Raw genomic sequence first — 19,596 nt, forward strand, 5'->3', positions numbered from 1 at the left:
CTCAAACATAGAACTTGAATGAAAGGGATGTATAGATGTAGTTATTTCGCCAAAGCCCGCTCCGTCATTAATTTACTCTAATCCAATATGAGGTATTTCATATGTGATTCTCATTTAAATTTACATCTTACAGCATAAGTTTGAATTATTGCTTTGTATGCTAATTAATTGTTTTCATCATTAATATCGAGGATTTTGAACTTTAAAATCATCTGTACAGGGGTATGGATGATGAAATTAAAGTTAAGATATAAGCATTATTTCATTGATAACCTTTTTGAAAACTTGCTCCACTATTTTGTTTTAACTCTACCAATATTTTGGAGAGGTGGCACAACATATGCATCATAAGCTACAGGAAGTTGAAATTGACTGTATTACACAAGGTTGTGCTGGAAACATGTGCAACTCCCTGTTCGCTTTATATAAAACAAGAAACATGTTTCTGTATGTTTGTTGTTTTCAGATCTGCAGCCGTTCTCTTTGTATTACAAAGACCTTTATCTACTGGTAGAAGACTCACCAAGCATCAGTGGATTAGAGTAGTGAGACATGCAATCGTTCAGACTGTCATATCTGTGCTATGGATCTTTGGATTGACATTGTGTGGTCCGCTCAGGTATCTTATTTGCTGTTACCCTTTTTATTTGTTGTGTATGTACTTGATAATAACTAGATTTTAATTCGTCATGCGGACGAATTAGGTGGTCTGTCCTTATTCTCGCCATCATGATCACTAATACCATGTTCATGCAGATCAATATGATCTTCATGATGACAAAGGAATGTTTATTATGGATGGAATACTTGTGAAAGACGGAGATGATAAAGCACTGTGAAAAGTGTCTCTTTGATGAAAATACATGTGATATGAAAATAGTAATTATAATCTGTTTAATCTTGCTAAATTTTAACTTTCATACCTTTTAATTATCATAAAGGATCATGTACGAGGTGGTAAAAAGAAAAAAAATGAAAAAAAAAACATCTTGTTCACCCCCAGGACTCGAACCTGCGCCCCCGAGAACTCAAGTCAAGTGCGTTATCCATTGAGCCACGATATTCCCCATAGAGATTACACGTTCCCATAGAGATTACACGGAAGCAAATTTGAGAATTACAAATGCAATTTTGCAAGCGAAAAACGGGCATGATCCTGGCATCTGATCGAAAAAAAAGGGAGACACTATCGAAAGCTTAGAATCTCTGCTACATCATACCAAAAGCTCAGGGATAACTAACAAGAAAAAATGGTGATATAGCTCACGAAATAGAGGAATGTAGAATCTAGTTTTGAGAAAAAGTCATGTCCCATAGAGATTACACGTAAAATGAGGAAAAATGACATGCCTCTTTTCATCGCAATTTTACACCATGATGCGTTTTTCAAAATGAAAATTCATGTTAACTGACGAGAAAGAGTACATTCTAAACTACAACATATCGAAATCTGGGCGAAAAATGATCAATATTCACGGAGTTATGATCAAATTTGCATAAATTTGATGACGTCATTTTTGAAAAAATGAAATTTTCAGTTTAGGCGCAATTTTGATGACGTCATGATCAAATTGAGGGACAATGGTGACATGAAATCAAATCTACAACTCATACTCTATCGATATATGAAAAAAAAAATTGGGGTCAACGGACTATTTAAAGAGGTATAGTGAATTTTCGATTGCCCCTTTTTTTTGGCCATATATGGCCTGTAGTGAGAGCTCGCGCGCACACGTGCTGCAAAGTTTAACAGGTGATAATTTCGTTATTACTTGTCGTAGAAGGTTGATCAAGGTATCAAATTGTTCAGAATTATATTATCGGTGCATTGATATAAAAAAAATTGGCGATTCTATGTTGGAAGATGCAATTACGCGCGAAAACGCGCGCGCATGTGCGTGCGCGTTTTTTTTGCAAAATGCTTAAAATGGCCTAAAACGTATGAAAAATTAATTTGGAACGAATTTGAGCATTTTAAAATTTTAATGCGCGCGTACGTGCGCGTCGAGGTGCGCGCGCGGAATTTGATGAATTTTTTAGTTGACCGTTGATCTGAAGTTGATGTATACCAAATATAGTTGATTTTTGATGACTCGTTATCGAGATATGATAATGACCTGATTTTTACAAAATGGCGCCTGGATGAAGTCACGATGACCTAATGACTTTGAAAAAAGGAGGGCAAACTTCCGAAAGCTTAGAATCTCAGCTACATCATACCAAAAGCTCAGGGATAACTAACAAGAAAAAATGGAGATATAGCTCACGAAATAAAGGAATATAGAATCTAGTTTTGAGAAAAAGTCATGTCCCATAGAGATTACACGTAAAATGAGGAAAAATGACATGCCTCTTTTCATCGCAATTTTACACCATGATGCGTTTTTCAAAATGAAAATTCATGTTAACTGACGAGAAAGAGTACATTCTAAACTACAACATATCGAAATCTGGGCGAAAAATGATCAATATTCACAGAGTTATGATCAAATTTGCATAAATTTGATGACGTCATTTTTGAAAAAATGAAATTTTCAGTTTAGGCGCAATTTTGATGACGTCATGATCAAATTGAGGGACAATGGTGACGTGAAATCAAATCTACAACTTATACTCTATCGATATATGAAAAAAAAATTGGGGTCAACGGACTATTTAAAGAGCTACAGTGAATTTTCAATAGACATGTTTTTGCCCATATATGGCCTGTAGTGAGAGCTCGCGCGCACACGTGCTGCAAAGTTTAACGGGTGATAATTTCGTTATTATATGTCGTAGAAGGTTGATCAAGGTATCAAATTGTTCAGAATTATATTATCAATGCAATGATATAAAAAAAACTGCGTTTCTGCGTTGCGTTGAAGGCCTTACGCGCGGAAACGCGCGCGCATACGTGTGCGCGCGCAAATTTTTGAAATGCTTGAAATGACCTGAAACGTACTTTACTTTGGTCAAAAAGTGATTTTGAGCATTTTAAAAATTTGACGAGCGCGTACGCGCGCGTCGTGACCTCCAGGTGACCTCTGATGACATGAACTGTTGACTCTTGACCTGAAGTTGATGTGATGTTAATTTGATTAATTTTTGATAATTGATAATGGAGATATGATGGACAATGTGATTTTACAAAATGGCGCCTGGATGACGTCATCATGACCTGATGACCTTGAAAAAGTAGATTTTACTAGAAATCATACGGCTTGATGACTGACAGAAATTTGAAGGAAATTGATCATGTCAATTTCGAATGAACGTGTGTACAAAAAAGTGTACGGAAGAAATAAAAATAAATAAAGAAATAAAGAATAAAGAAAGAAAATTCTGGCGAAATCAATAGGTGATCTGTCGTTGACAGACCACCTAATAAGTATAATGGTAATGATTGCTCTTTTACATAGCATCTGAACGACATCTCTAAAAGCTTTACAGATATATGTAACAGTAAACATATGTGCATTAATTTATGGTCTCATGCGTACATAGAGGTTTATATTATATCTGTAGTTCATGTTAATATTATTGTTAGAAGACAGTAATACATTTGTTATGTGTGTATTTTTTGTCTCAGTTGTGTGTGAATAGATATGTTCTTTTTTTTATTAGTTTATAAAGCAGCCCACTTTTGTTCTTTGAAACATTTGTATAAAGTGCACTTGAAATGTTAGTGTTGCAAACTTGTCCAATGTTAAGAGGTTAAGTCAACATGTGAAGAAAACATTCATTCTTACATGTAGTTGCAATAAATTGATATTGAAAAATAGGTACTAAACTTCCAGAAGAAGCAGGTGTATGAAACTGTTTTACCCCAATTTCTGAAATTGGTTTCTGATATATGTACATGTATGTAAATCCTAAAAGGCTTAATATCTGCTGAAGAACTGACCTTTTTCTGTAGATGAAATACATCTTTATTTCTGTTGTTAATTCTTGTTTGACTTTACAGATCGATTTTATTATTTGAGCACAATGATGTTGTCATCAGTGGGTTCGTAGCTGCATTGTTTACAAGTCGAGGAGGTGGTCCAAGTAGGGTAAGAAAAACAACTGAAAAAACTGTACTGTGAAAAATAATAAAATTTTTAAATTTCGTAACTTTTACAACTTTTCAATTTCAAAGAGAATTTCAGCATCATCCTTGTTTGATGTTTTTTGTTCAAATAATTTTTGTCTCGCCTGCATAGCAGAGCAAGACTATGGGCGCCTCTTTTCAGACGGTGGCGTCAACATTGACATGTTGTGGGTATTTGTTAAATTACCATGGTAACTTTGAAAGTTTATGGCTCTAGTTCATAGGCCTTGGACATTAGACTAGAGTAATCAAGTATCACTGAACACTGAACATCCTGTGCGAGTTTCAGGTCACATGACCAAGGTTGAAGGTCATTTAAGCCTTTTAAGGTCAATGAACTTTGGCCATGTTGGTAATTGTTGAATTGATCATAACTGAAAGTTTATGGAAGTAGTTCATGAAATGTGGACATAGGGCTAATCAAGTATCACTGATCATCTTGCACAAGTCTGAGGTCACATGATCGAGGTCAAATGTCGTTTAGGGTCAGTGAACGTAGTATTATACTACTATATGAATATTTTTGTGAACAACTATTTTATAGTCGTTTGCAAAGTCAGCACTGCTACTATATTGAATTGCATAATGCAGGCGAGACTGCCAGATGTGCTCCACTTGTTTTGGTTAGAGTGATCCCTCTTTAGTGATTTGACAAAACACAAAACATTTTGCATTGTATAACCAACATCACCAAACATAACAGTGATTTAATTATATTAATACTAAAAGAATGTACAATACCCTGATAAGATTAACAAAGTACAATTTGGTGTGTTTATTTTTTTTTTCTCATATTTCTTTGCATGTTTAATACTCATAGCTTCATTGTTTGATTCCAAGGTAATTTTGAAGAGAAAAACAAAGCATCATTTAGTGTGCAATAAAGGATCCTCAATTGCACAAATACACGTACAAGGCTCTTCGATATCAGTAATTTCAACTAATGTCTTTCGGTGCATGGTATACATGTATGTATGTATGTTATAACTTGGTGATGGTGAACAGGTACCATTTGATCATTTGGAAATTGACTGACAGATAATAAATTGTGCAGTCAGTGTATTACAGTTCCTTCTTGTAAATGTTAAATGGATACAATCTTAAAACAAAATAAAAATATAACCAAAATTTTTTTTTTGATATATGGAATTAAATTCCAATTTAAACTATCATGTTTTTCTTTTCTTCTATTAAACAGACAAGAGGTGGCTTTATGTTTCTTCTTGCAATTCTTTCGCTGTTACTCTTTGATGTGGATCTTCAGCAAAAGCAGCCTGAACATCGTATCCTTCATAACATTCCCGTATTTACCTAATATTTGATCACCTTTAATTCCATTCGGCTTTATTATGTACGTCGATGATAACTTGGGAAAATGTGTTACGCTGATATTAAATTGCAGTCTCCAGGCTTTGACATTTTGCACAGTATATTCCTAATGTGAAAACCTCGAACATAGATGTTTGTGGACTTTTCTTTTAAGTCTTCCACATGGCTCGGGGCCAAATATTTTATGCATGCCTGGGTAAGTGGTTCCGAAGATCATCACTTTTCTATATTTGTATGTTGCACCAAAATTTATTCGAAAATTGAGTTTTCAACTAAATTTCATAAATGTATGAATATTTTTGCTTAAATTACTGATTCAAATTACTTGATTTTATTCTGGTTAGAATTGCATAAATTTGTGTCACTGACTATTTTTAACCATTTTGAAAAAATAATGAAACACAAATTTATAGATAGTAAACTGCAAAGACATTGTGATTCATAAGAAATTTATCTGATTTCACAATGTCTTTCAAGTACTTTTGGCAGAACACCATTTATGATTTCCACACTCAAAATTTAAACTTGGAGCTTTATTTAGAAAGTTAGAGCAAAATGTGGGATTTCACATGTTAATTATGCAGAAATTAACTTAATTAACACCAAGCATTCTTTCATGAAGTAAATAATTATACAATTTTGTAGATTAAGTTGTGAGTAAAATTTTTGGCGTGATCGAGCAGTCGATGGCCGAGATCCCCCTCCAACCATGTATACAGAGACCGATGCGACGTGCACCTTGCTAGCTCAGTTTATATGCGTTCTTCATTTTGTGGCACTTAGCTGATATTACTTTCGATTCAATTAGATTCTAGTTATCCAAAGTGTTCATGTATAAAAAGGTATTAAAAATGGCAATGGTAAGTCCCCTTCCCTACTATTAACTTGAATGCTCAAACCAGTCTCTATTGCCATATTCATGGATGTATTATTCACTAGGTTTATGTGAACAGATGGCCTAAATTTGAGATCATCAAATTTGGTCATGGCTGAGCACACATATACTATCAATTTGGACCAGTTGACTCTTGGTCTAACAACCACTTGTTAGTCTTGTTAGGTCTAATATGCACTTTATAGGCTGTCATGTACACTAATGCCCAGATGGTCTAATTTAAATTTTTCGACTCTACTCACTTTATTATTCTTTGTCAAATGATATTTGGATCTTGAAAAGTTCATCTAATCATATCAAGTGGTAATAGATCAAGATGAAATGGGCAAAGCCCAAGCTTGACCTGTAATAGAAAAAAATTGGTAAAAGGGATGAATAGCAAAATGTTACAATACTCCAAATGGTTAGTAGACTAACTGGCAGGCAAACACATTCTGGGGCCTGTTTCATAAAGGACTTGCAATGGTTGTAACTTTGCCATTATGGCAACTACCATGGAAACCTTGATTATGATTGGCTGCTGAGCCATGTTACCATGGTAGTAGCCATTATGGCAAAGTTACAACAGTTGCAAATCCTTTATGAAACGGGCCCCTGGACTATGATTAGTCGATCAAGATTCCTAACATAAAGTAGACATAGTAGGTGCAGACTAAGTGGAAATTTATAAGATGGTACACTCCTCAATTTACTTGTAACCACCTCCAGTGAGGTGATGTTTTGTTGGTTAGTTCCTTTCCTTAACCACAGATTCTATCAGCTGAGGGACCTCATAAAAGTGCCGTGACCCACGTCTTTTACCAGGCCATTTCTTGGTTAGGGGTCTCGGACCATAAGGTAAGGATTAAAGAGTAGAGAGTTACAGAAGTCCTCACACCCATTATCCTTTCAATGGGAAAGACACGGCTTATGACGACTGGGCACTGACTTGGGATGATGCCAAATCAGCTGCCACACTCATTCTTTATCGTGTGTAATAGTACTGACCTCATAAACACTAGAGGATTGAAGGCAAAGCAGATAGATGTGGATGCAACTTCTTAGAAGTGTTTTCTTTCAAAAGTAGTTCTTCTCATATTTTCTCATAATTTAAATATTATGAGAAAATATGAGAAGAACTACTATGATCAAGCACCACAAACTCACCCCCAAGTTGCCAATCTTAGAGATTCGTGTTGAGAAAGATTGTTGCTGAAATAAAGATTTACAGTTTTCAGGGGTGTTTAATACTTTCCTCAACCCCCATTTGAAAGGACAAAAATAAATGAACGCATCTTTATTTGTTACTTTCTATTAAAAGGAGATTAGTGCATCCAGAGATTTGCAGTACACGCACATGATATGAAAGTGTGCTCTTTTAGAAAATGTCATAATTTTACAGTAATGACCAAATCAAAACTGGAAACCTCGCAGTGTAACTTTTTGGTGGCATTGTGGTTCAAGATCTTGCTGTCTTCTTGTGTTAGATATCTATGAAATCTTGTGAATTGGGAGAATGGTGAATTACAATTGCATGGAAGGGGTAGAAGTAGTATGTTGAAATATATAGCAGTAAACAATTTTGAGATAAACTTGTATGTGAAATGTGTGAAAAGATGTTGTAAAATGATGACTCATTTAGCCCTAGAACCATTCAAGAAATACATTTATTACAACTGATTTCTATTTCATACAGGGTGGGGTCATCTTATTGGTGGTTCTGCTCTTCGTCAAAGTGGCTTTCAGGAATATGTCTCGGAAGTTATCAGTAGACGTTGGTGGGTCAAAAAGACTTCATGCTCTATCAACGATTGTCTCAGCGCTCATGCTGCTACCTTGGACCCTAATTCATTTATTTGTTCATCAGGTAATCACAATCTCTCATTATTTGTATGCTTACATTCTTAAAGCTTTATGTCTTATTCTTCTAATTTTCATGTAATAGTTATTGACGCTTTTGGGTTTGGCCGATACTTTGTGCTAACCCCATCCCCAAGTTGATATACTTCTCTCTCCTTAATATCCTTTCTGTTTCTTCTGCACCATGTCTACTGCAGCTGCTTCCATGCTCATATTATTTAACAAACTTTACATCAGTTTCATTAAGTGGCACTTTAATGGATATTGAAAAATATGATTGCAAAAATAGCAAAATTGATAGTGGTCCCACTTGCCACAAAAGACCCCAGGAGTGGGTCTGCTAAGTGATTAAAAAATTCATGCATTTTCATGTTAACAAAACTCCAACATCTTGAAAACATCACATTGAAAAATGTCTTATTCAATTTAAATCATCCTAATGTTTTAAAGAAGAAACATGTATCTAACTCTAAAAGGCTATTCCCAATCTACTCCTGTTGGACTCCAGGGCCCCGTTGTACAAAGAGTTACGATTGATCCGATCAATCGTAACTATGGCAAGCCAGCAAAGTCAACATACGAAATGCATGTTTGTTCAAAAAAAATTCTAGATATGAATGCATATCCATAAATTCATTGATTTCTTGACAATTTGGGGTGTTCTCCTTTGATTACAAAGGACATTTTGCAAATTTCCTGTAGAAAAAATTATGTCACTGATGGATTTCCATAGAGTTACGATTGATCAGATCAATCGTAACTCTTTGTACAACGGGGCCCAGATAAGACACTTTCCTATTAATGAAATGTAATGTAATGAAGTCTAGGCCCAAGAGAGTTGCATTAGTGTAAGTTTCCTGAGGTGTTTGAGAAAGTTCGAGAATTTACTTTATTATGATACTGACTCCACACATTTTAAAATAAAAATGTGGCTTCTGATTTTGTTCTTCAGATTATGAGAGCTACTCGAAAACATTGAAAGTGAACCAGTAAATATTATCAAGGCAATGACATCATGTATCCCTGTGGAAGTTGAATTATAAATCCTTTTAGTGCATAATGGTTAATATAAATGCTTTTAGTGCACTGAAAAGTTTTCACTCTTAGCTTTTATGTGGGGATATGAGGTGGGTTTTTTTTTCAAAGGGTGAAATTACATTTTTCTTTCATGAGGACATACAACAATCCTTTGGCTGTTTATACTCTATAAGATTACTGTAGAGTGGTGACCCCAGCATTGTTTGATGGAGGGTAAGGGGAGGGGACAAGATCACCGACCCCACGAATACCTTATTTTTTGTTCTCGTTTGAATAAAAGTGGTGTTACATTATACAGGATGAAGCAAGTCAGGCCCCTTTTTTTAATATACTTTTCTTCTCTTTCTCTCCTGATTATCTCCTTTTTTTTCTTTGTCACATTCAAAAGTATCACTGTAATGCAGTGGTTGCCCCCTTCCCTTGCCCTTCATGTGGCTTTGTCTTTTGTTGCAATTTCTCTTTATCCTATTTCTTTAATTCTTATTACTAAAATCACTGGTGCAATATATTCCATGAAGATGTATGGCACATCCTGAACCATGAAGCAGCTCTCATAATCATTCCATCTAGAATCTTTGCTGAATGAGTGGAATTAGTATGTTTGCCTTATTTTCTTCTTTTCCTTTTTTCCCCAATTTTAGAATGGACCAGAATCCTGGAGGGCGCTGATCCTTCCTTTTGCTGCTCTCATCCTAGTCCTGTGTATCTTAGATTACTATGTAGAATCTGTATCCATCAACCACCTAGAGGTGTTCAGGACGGCTCGATTCAGTGGATACTCCCTCTTTCTGAGTGGACTGGTCCTAAGCTACTTCTGGAGCTCTTCCTACACTACGGGTGGTTCCATTCTTGGACGGGTGGGTGATTTACAGATGGAAGAGCATGCTCTGACTGGAGGGGTTATCTTTAGTGCAATATTGTTTATATTTGGTAAGTCAGGATTATAAGAGCCTAAATGTGTTTTACTGGTAACTCAGAAAAAAAGAATGTAAATTATGTAGTATCAGGCTTTGGTTATTTTTTTTTTAATCCGAAATGTATTGAGTTTATATTATAGAGAGATTAACTCAAAGAAGAATCAGTTTACTTAGACTGTTACATTTCAGAATTAGGTCAGTGAGAGCAGATTTGTCCAACCTCTCTTGAAATTGCAACCACTGAATAAATAATTTGGCTACAATTTAACTTGCATGAGCATTGTTTCCTTTTTATCAATAATCAGAATATTTAAAGAGCAAATAATCCAAGCACATTAATTTGTTAACTGTAGAGAACACTAGCATAAACCAAATGACCACTCAGGCCCCTTAACAAAGAAAAAAATCAGAGCCACCACTTCCACACAAGAATGGTGCATGTATCTTTCCTTTTATTCACAGACAAATCATTTATGTAGATGGGATGTATCTCACCTTCATAGCGGGATTCCTGCTAGATAAACAAAACAGTACAAACTTTAAGTAGGGATGCACTGATATGCCCCTTTACTCTTTGTCTTATGAAGGCAACTTATTAAAGGTCAGAGCCACCTCTTTCACACAGGAGTGTTTCATGCATCTTCTCCTTCCTAATCTTCTATGTAATCATACACAACAATTTGGAATGCTGGAGAGCTGCTCTGAAAAGATATAAATCACTTTCATAGTTGGGTTCCTGCCAAAAGAAGTGGCACAAACTCTTGGTATTTAGAAGCCAATGCTAGGATTCGCTGATTATTTTGCCCTTTGTCTAGCTTAAAATGATCAACTATACACAGATAAAACTGGTCAAAACTTGCCTTGCTAGTGGGTGAACAACAGTCATTTCATTCCGCTGATTCTGGTCAATTCTGAATAAATGTGACGGGGCCTTTTAGAGCCATGTTTTTCATACAGGAATGCTGCCTGCATCATTTCTTCCCTAATAATGTTCACATTCAATCATAGACATAACAATTCAGGATGCTGGATAGCTGCTCCGAAAAGATGCCTATCACCGTCATAGTGGCACAATCTTGTTTTATAAAGGTGCCAATGGTAAGACTAGCTGACTATATTGCACCTTTTCTAGCTTGCAGTTCTCAACAATTCTTTTTCTTTTTGTTCAGCCACCAGGGTTCTTGGATGCCCTCTCCCCAAGCCAGGATCTAAGGGAAGTCTGGTAGGTTACACGGCTGGTGGTCTACCTCTCTACAACTTCACAGGGGATACACTACAGAGGACCTCTCAGTCCTTATATGCCTTATCAAGGAGCTTCCTAAGGCAGATCCTGGAATCTTACGACTCCAGGCAGATCTTCTACTACCTTTGTATCAATTTGGTGAGTAAAGCCTTTTTCAGATATGTGGCAGCGTATATAAATGTTTGTTTTGTAGTGTTCTGAATCTGATTGAGTATGGCTCAGCACTCCTAAGAGCTAAAAGCAAGTCGAGTGGGTATGTGCAGAACTTCAAATTAAGATTCAGATAAATAAAATTATGTACATGTAATGTAAAGTTCTAATTGCACCCAACATCATTATACAGTGATTCCAAGAAAAAAAAGCGATACTGAGAATTATCAATGATTTATCATAACTTAATCACAATAATAGACAAATGACCTATGATTGTAAAGCTTAAAATACAATCTTTGACGTGGTACAACTTAGAAGTAAAGAAAGGATATAAAAAAGACACTTGGTGAGCAGTATCTGAATTTCAAAAAGAAATCACATGTCTAAAAATTTCAACATCTGCTCTTTAATTTGATACCTCAGTTACAGAAAATGGGTGAGAATTAACAAAGTTCTATTTATTTAGAATAATGCTTGAATTCCAATAATTTTGTAAAATAATTACATTTCACTGGCTGTCGAACTCAACACTACTATTTGTTGACGCATTATGTCATCTTTTGTTATTTTTGTGATAGCTACGGTAGAGAATCCGTGTAAACACATTTTTAAATGAAATTAAAGAAATACAAGCGTTATTTCAAAGAGACAGAACTTTCTTACTTCTTTACCATTTTCTCTCGTTGAGGTATCATATTCAAGAGCAGATATTGATTTTTGTAGACGTGTGATTTTCTTTTTGAACTTAAATTCAGGTACAGCTGGTTGAGTGACATTTTGGTATCCTTCAATTTGTTTTTGCTCTCCCATGCGTATATGAGAAATCGTCTTAGTTGTACCAGATGAAAGAAGAGAGACCAGGGTCCCTTAACACATAGCTCAGTAATCATCTTAGAACATTTTTCTACAATTAATTGCATTCACTACACTGTACAATCAATCGTGAAAATCAAACGTATGATTAATCGCTAACCTTTGTGTTACGGGACCCAGCTTTACAATGATAGGTTATTTGTCTATTGCATTTGTGTTTAAGTTATGATAAATCATTGATAATTTGTAGTTTCACGTTTTGTGGGATGCACTGTATACAAGCAACCATTCAAGACAGAAATGGTTTTCAAGGTTTGTTCTAGTACATATTGTTTCTGTGTATTTGGCATATGTGACTATAAATTGGCTTTTACGTTTCAATAAGACCTTGCTGTCATTTTTTATTGCCTACTTTAAATGTATTTGATCTAATGTTGGTTCTTTACCTACATGTAGACTATAGGTGTACTTCCATTGTCTTAGTCACTTTCCAATAGCACTAATGTTCAGCCCTCACATGGTGTGATCAACAAGATCAATACTGGACTTACCCCTTTAAAGTCAGTTGAAAGGGAGGGGGAAATCAATAAACTTTCATTTTAAGAAACACCATGTTCATTGTTGGGACTGATGAGTCGTAGCACCTCTGTCAAAGAATAACAAAAGCACCATTCTAAAGGTTTCCATGGCGGAGAAGAATAATGTAGTAGGTTTCAGGGTACACCATGAGTCTCCTGAAGACAACAAGAACACACTTGTCGAAACGTCGAGATTGGGTTTCAGGACCAACACTTGCCCAAGAAAGATACATGGTGTACCGTGAAACCTACTACACTAAAAGCACCATTCTTCTATTAAATGTATGGGCTTTCTTGTCAGAGATTGTCAAGGTTTTGGTTTCAATAAAAAGTTTTATGCTTCATGCAACGGACACAGAAACCAGAAATAAAAGAGTGCTAAAGTTCCATTTGAAATGTCAGAAGAGTAAACTATGTTTTCCGAACACAATATGGTTCTAGATAATTCATACGTAGAAACTCCATGAAACAATCTTCAATGCATTTTATTAAAAGATCATTTCATATATATAGCTGTCATAATAGAAAGGAATTTTGACACAAAAAAGAGTTTGCTACTCATCGCATACAGAGTTCAGATGGCGAAGCCTCAGAAAGCCAAAATGTGTGATCCGCAGTCGTAATTTGAGTACTATTTTAGTTTTTCTTTGTGAATTATTTTCTTTTTACATGTATAACCAAATTTCTATCTTGACTAAACATTAGATTTACTTTGAATGTTTGTTTATAGGTGTTCACATTTGTTGAGCTGTTCTATGGTATGTGGACCAACAGCCTAGGTCTGATCTCTGATGGATTCCATATGTTGTTTGATTGTACTGCACTCGTCCTGGGTCTGTGCGCTGCAGTCATGTCACACTGGAAAGCTACCAGGATATACTCTTACGGGTGAGATTACATTCCTATTTTATTTATATTTTGATATTTTGTTATCTTACATGTATGTATTTTACACTGCAAACGCAGCTATGCACATTAAAGTATAAACATTGGAGATAATAATTTCATTCTACAGCTACTGGATTTTGAGCAAACTCCCCCCCAAATATAAGGCAGTCCTGAAGGTATGGAGAGTTTGAACTGAAATTTATTTAGGCATGTGAAGGGAATTGAGAGCTTGTGTAATGTGGTGCATATACCTTTCCTTTTTGTGAATTCTAGTTATACATAACATTAGTGAATTCTAGTTATATTTTGTGTGCATCTGTTCACTGTGATGTGTTGCCATGGGCACAATATCCATCAGCTATATAATAATCCTGTGAACAGGCTATACCGGAAGGTGGATTTTCATGAAATATGATTGTTGCGAATTAAGTTTATAGTTCTCAAGTTTAATTTATAATTTTCTTCAAGAGATCAGATAAAAAAAACATAAAATAGGCAATGAGTAACAATGTATGAAACAATGTTCATCAAATAAAGAAAATGAGGAGGGAAATGTCTAAAAAGGAAGATATACTGTGATAGGCAACAAAAAGTACTTAAACATAAACAACCATAAAATCATGATTACAGGTAACCCCCCCCCCCCCAAAAAAAAAAATGTAAGTCTAAGAATTTGATAATAAAAATGTTTTGTATTTCCTTTTAAAAAGAGATACCGAAAGGCTTAATTGAATATGAGAAGGGGTTGAGTTCCAAATAATCAGGAAGCAGACCAAATTATTCATAATGTCAGATTTACACTGAACTTAGGGTCACAGGTGACAAAATATAAGAAAGGAAAGGGGCCCCTTCCCACCTCCCCACCCCATTATCATTGAATAATGTCTTATTGGCATTCCACTATTTCAATTCTTTATATGAATGTCTTTGTTAAAGGTATGGCAGGGTAGAAGTTCTATCTGGATTTGTTAATGGCCTCTTCTTGGTTGTGATTGGCTGCTTTGTATTCACGGCTGCTATTGGACGCCTCTTAGATCCACCTGATATCAACACTGATCAACTTATGGTAAGAGAATCTTTTTCGCACTTACAACCAATCTCAATTTTCATGCTGTTTTTTATACTGAATTTGACTGATTGGATTTTATCGCAATATTGGATGGGTCAAATGTCAAAACTATGGTCACTTTGCACTTCCACAAGAAACGCCCTCATTAGTTAAATGCCACAGTAAAGCAGCGGGCAGGGTGATTGCTGATCCATTTTCTGATTATCTTTTTGAAATTCAGTTTACAGTCACAACATAGGGTTCATTTGCAAGTCTATCCTGTATTCTTCTCATACCAGTACAGCAGGTGAACTGTACAAACACTCATTCATGGAGGAAATGTAGAAATGTAAAAATACTGCTGGTTATTGCTTCCTGTACATTTAAATTCCTAGTGAGAGATGGGAAAGGGCATCACATTAAATAAATGTGATTGATTGGGACAATTTAGGTTTATACTGGCTGTATAATTTATTTAGATTTGTCCACTTTGTGCATAATTAGATTTGTATTTATTTATTTTGTGTGTCAGATATTTTATGTGGACATGCAGTACTGTTATGTTATTGCTAACATGTTATGTTATTGCTGACGAAGATTCTGCTAGGATTGTAAGCTTAGGCCCCTTTTTGACTTTATAATATATTTTTTACTTACCTTCCAGACCGTGTCAGTAATAGGCCTCATTGTTAATCTCATCGGAATCATGGCATTCAGCCATGCTCATTCACACAGTCATGGGGGCGGTTCTAGTCACGGCCACTCCCACGGAAGTGCGAGCTCCTCCCAATCAACAAGTCACGCCCACTCCCATGGCAGTAGCCAGTCAAGTCATGGGCACTCGCACCACCACCATGGAGGATCCGACCACCATGCAGGCCATGAGAAGAAACCGGCCTTCAAGGCTAAGAACACTAACATGCAAGGTTTGTTTGAAATAGAACTACTCTCTAACCAAATTCTTAATATCTTTTTATTTAAATCAGTCATGACATTATAAAGATAAAAATCGTATTCTTCTGTTATACAATGCTTAATACATTGTAACAATGTGTAATAGGTGCTTTCAGGTCGTATGATCCTTGCTTTCTCCACTCCTTAGGAGGCGTTCCAAGAAGAGTTTCAATGCCAAATGGCTTCCATCCTGCATACTAGGCTTTTGCATCATAAAGGGTATCTATGACCATTTAACACCTGGTTGGATTGTAGCAGAGGATGGATTAACGCAGTACCGCGGTTGGATTCGAGTGCTTGACCCCTCTCATTACAAGATGAGAGTTAGACGTGCTACACTTTAACGCTTCCACAAGCATGACAGATTACTAATTGATTACAATCATACTCTTAAGATGACTCAACTCACTCAGTGTCAAGAAAAATTCAAATTGTTGATCATGACCCTATAGGCCAACTCAGAAGAAGCCTTCACAGTAACTTTTTTCTGAAACACCAATTTGTGAAAGTATGAAGAACTAGACAGGTGGCATTATATCCAACCATTGAGAAAAAAAAGAAGAAAATGGCCGTTGCACTTTAGTATACATGTAATTATTTCTCCTCTATCAAAGCTTCATGCAGTCCCTGGCAGTGTGATGAGTATGATGAGTATTTTTCATACAATTTTTCATCTGTTCTAGGTGTTTTTCTGCATGTGCTGGCGGACACCATGGGCAGTGTGGGCGTTATCATCTCGGCATTCCTCGTCGAAAATTTTGGCCTCCTCATCGCGGACCCTATTTGTTCCATCTTCATCTCTGTCATGATTCTCATCAGTGTAGCCCCGTTGCTAGGGGATACAGCGTCCATCTTGCTACAAAGGATACCACCAGAGCTTGAGCCTGGCTTGAATGAAGCATTATTCAAGGTAATAGATAAAAGCAGTAATCTGTAGACACCCAATGGTCAAAAGAGGTTTCAATTGTACCATTCACTATGCAGATTTTGTCTGCATAAGCATCAGGGGCTGATTGCACGAAAGGGTCTTTGCAAGGACTGTCTTTCGTGTCGCCCATTTTTTATGATACGCCATGTGAAACGCATTTCAAATAAATTATCTGCAAACATATTTTGTTCGTCCGTTAAAATAAACAAAATATTTCTTTATAAAATGATGTTATATCTCATGAAATTGTAGAAAATTTTATTTAAAAGCAAGCTAATACGAATTTTATTTGTTTATCATAAATTTTAGAAACACCCTGCTTTTAGCGCATCATAAAAGATGGGCGACACGAAAGACGGTCCTTGGAAAGACCCTTTTTCGTGCAATCGGCCCCAGGGTTCTAAAATCATAGGCTGGGGCCCATCAGGGGAATCGGAAAAGCACTATAGTCAGCCAGACTGTTATATTTTGTTGCATATCAAAACAACATCCATTGAATGACTGGTTATGGAGGTACATGTACTAATTATTTTTACATTTTTGTTTCTATACTGAAAATACATGTAATTCACTGCATCAAGTTAGAAAACATGCGAAACTGGGAATGGGTTTAAATGATTATCAGGGAATTTTTTAACTTCATCAGGGTAAATCAGGGAAAAATCAGGGATTTTTTTTCTTGATAAGCTGGGAACCCTGAAGTATGCTTATTTAATTTTGTATAGTCAGGTCCAGATTTGAGAAAAGTAGACTGCCTTAGGCAAATCGTGTTAATGCTGAAGTAAGAAGTGTTTTAACATAAGTCAATGGCGCTGAGTCCAAATATGTTGTTTGCCAACCTTGAATTTAATGTTAAAACCTCAAAATGGCAAAAACAATATGGCTGCCATTCTACACCTATTGAAGCTCTATTTTGACCCCCAAAACTTGCAACAATAAATTGGAGTTTACAATGACTGTTGATATAAAATAACTTGCATAGATTGATTAATATCTGCCCGGGTTATATGATTATGTTGTCTAACCCTTTGTTTAAATGGTCGGGTAATATGTTGTGACAAGTTACAAGGACAGTCAGTGGTCCTGTATGTCCAAAAATCCAAGATGGTTTGCAAAAATTGAGTCTCAAATGTCTGTCTTTAAGTTAAAACCGACAGTTTGTTTCGTATCCGACTGGGGTATATGATTTTGGTGTTTAATCCATGGTTTAAAGGGTCAAGTAATACTTAGGGCATTTTGCAAGGACAGTCAGTGGTCCAGCATGTCCAAAAATTAAAGATTGTTTCCAAAAAATGGAGTCTAATATGGTTGTTGTTACCCCAAAACTGACATAGATTGTTTAGTATCTGCCTGGGGTATATGATTATGTTGTCTAACCCTTTGTTTATATCTCCTTGGTTTAAAGCTTCAAGCAATACATCATGTACATTAGGTTAAGTTACAAGGATGTGGTTCTGTATGTCCAAAAATCCAAGATGGCTTCAGAAAAAGGAGTCAAAGATGGCTGATGTTACTTAATAATGGACAAAGCTCATTTAGAATCCACCTGAGGCTGGGAGATATAATTTTTGTGTCTACCCTATGGATTCAATGGATTAATAATACTTTTGGCTTAGTTACAATGGTAGGAAGCAGTCTATTTTGCCTAAAACCTGAAAGATGGATAAAAAATGCATCAAAAATGAATCCCATTAAGTTAAAAATAGCATAGCTATGTGGAAAAAAAATATTGGGTGTCTACGCAATTGTGGTTTGAAGGCCCAAATAATACATCAGGACAAATAACAAGGATGGTTAATTTTCCTTGAAAAAAATATCCAAAGTGACTTCTAAGATTGCGTAAGAATGACTGTTGTTCCCTACTCATGAAACCTTAGCATAGTTCTAAGCTCTAAAATGATGTGTCTTGAAGTACTTACATGTATCTGCTTTTTAACGGTACTTTTTAGGTGAAAGTGTACCCCATTTTTAAAGTTTATTTATTTTTGTACCTTGCAACACTTACATGTATTTTTAAGAGCCTTAAACACATAGCAGAGACACCAAAATAATGGTTCTACATGGGATAATATAAATCATGAAGTATTTTTTTATCAATGGTGGCCAATATGAATGCAATTATGCGAGCCTTCTTCAATTTTTGGACAACAGCGTATCCCTGCAATACATCTTAACCTATATTATTTGACCCTTGAAATCATGGGAAAGATACAAAAATGTCTTTAGGTAGACAGTACAGTATATGCACTTTGCATCCTTTTTTTTAAAACCAGCAACCATTTTTGAAGTCATCATGGATTTTTTGATGATCTGCACCACTGACAAATCTCGAAACTTTTCCAATAATTTTTCCCTTAGAACCATTATTTTTTGCTTTTGTTTTTGGTAGAGTCCCAAAATTATGTTTACCAGGTGGATATTATGTATATCAATTTGGACCATTTTAAAGTTACAATGTCCTTTATTGGAAGGTAATCTTGGATTCTCTGACACACTCACTGACTATCTTGTAAACATGTCCTGATGCATTTTTGCCTTGAAAGCTTTTTAATATGAACTAATTTGTTGACGCTGCAGGAAGCAATAGATTATTTTAATTTTGGAGTTGATAGTACAACGACCGCCGTTTTGGACACAATCTTGGATTTTCAGGTACCCTGGACGACATTTTCAAAACTTTAATCTGTCTCAATAGATTTTGTTTAATTAACCCTAAGTTTCATGAAATAGATAGATACCCTTAAAGTTATGACATTTCAAAAACTTAACCTCGGTTGAGATTTAATGTTGACTTCGCAGCCGCCAAAGTCATTACCGCCGTCAGAAAGGCGACGTCCATGTCTTGCTTCTACTATGCAGGCAAGGAAAAATCGGCGAATATTGAGTAAAAGTTATAATGTGATT

At 35.7% G+C, this 19,596-nt stretch overlaps 1 protein-coding gene across 2 annotated transcripts in view; it reads left to right on the plus strand.

Annotated features, from left to right (window-relative positions):
• The window catches only part of LOC129261744 (proton-coupled zinc antiporter SLC30A5-like), a 31,078-nt gene that overhangs the window by 4,917 nt on the left and 6,565 nt on the right, over positions 1–19,596 (plus strand). For both annotated transcript variants that reach the window (XM_064099886.1, XM_064099887.1), the window contains exons 4-14: positions 467–619; positions 3,944–4,031; positions 5,268–5,352; positions 7,054–7,130; positions 7,969–8,139; positions 9,812–10,100; positions 11,257–11,468; positions 13,605–13,762; positions 14,699–14,828; positions 15,475–15,736; positions 16,448–16,674. In XM_064099886.1, coding sequence (XP_063955956.1) covers positions 467–619; positions 3,944–4,031; positions 5,268–5,352; positions 7,054–7,130; positions 7,969–8,139; positions 9,812–10,100; positions 11,257–11,468; positions 13,605–13,762; positions 14,699–14,828; positions 15,475–15,736; positions 16,448–16,674 — 1,852 coding nt within the window. The remainder of the gene's footprint in view (positions 1–466; positions 620–3,943; positions 4,032–5,267; positions 5,353–7,053; positions 7,131–7,968; positions 8,140–9,811; positions 10,101–11,256; positions 11,469–13,604; positions 13,763–14,698; positions 14,829–15,474; positions 15,737–16,447; positions 16,675–19,596) is intronic.

The sequence above is a fragment of the Lytechinus pictus genome, chromosome 5 (assembly GCF_037042905.1).
Source record: "Lytechinus pictus isolate F3 Inbred chromosome 5, Lp3.0, whole genome shotgun sequence".
In the NCBI taxonomy this organism is placed as follows: Eukaryota; Metazoa; Echinodermata; class Echinoidea; order Temnopleuroida; family Toxopneustidae; genus Lytechinus; species Lytechinus pictus.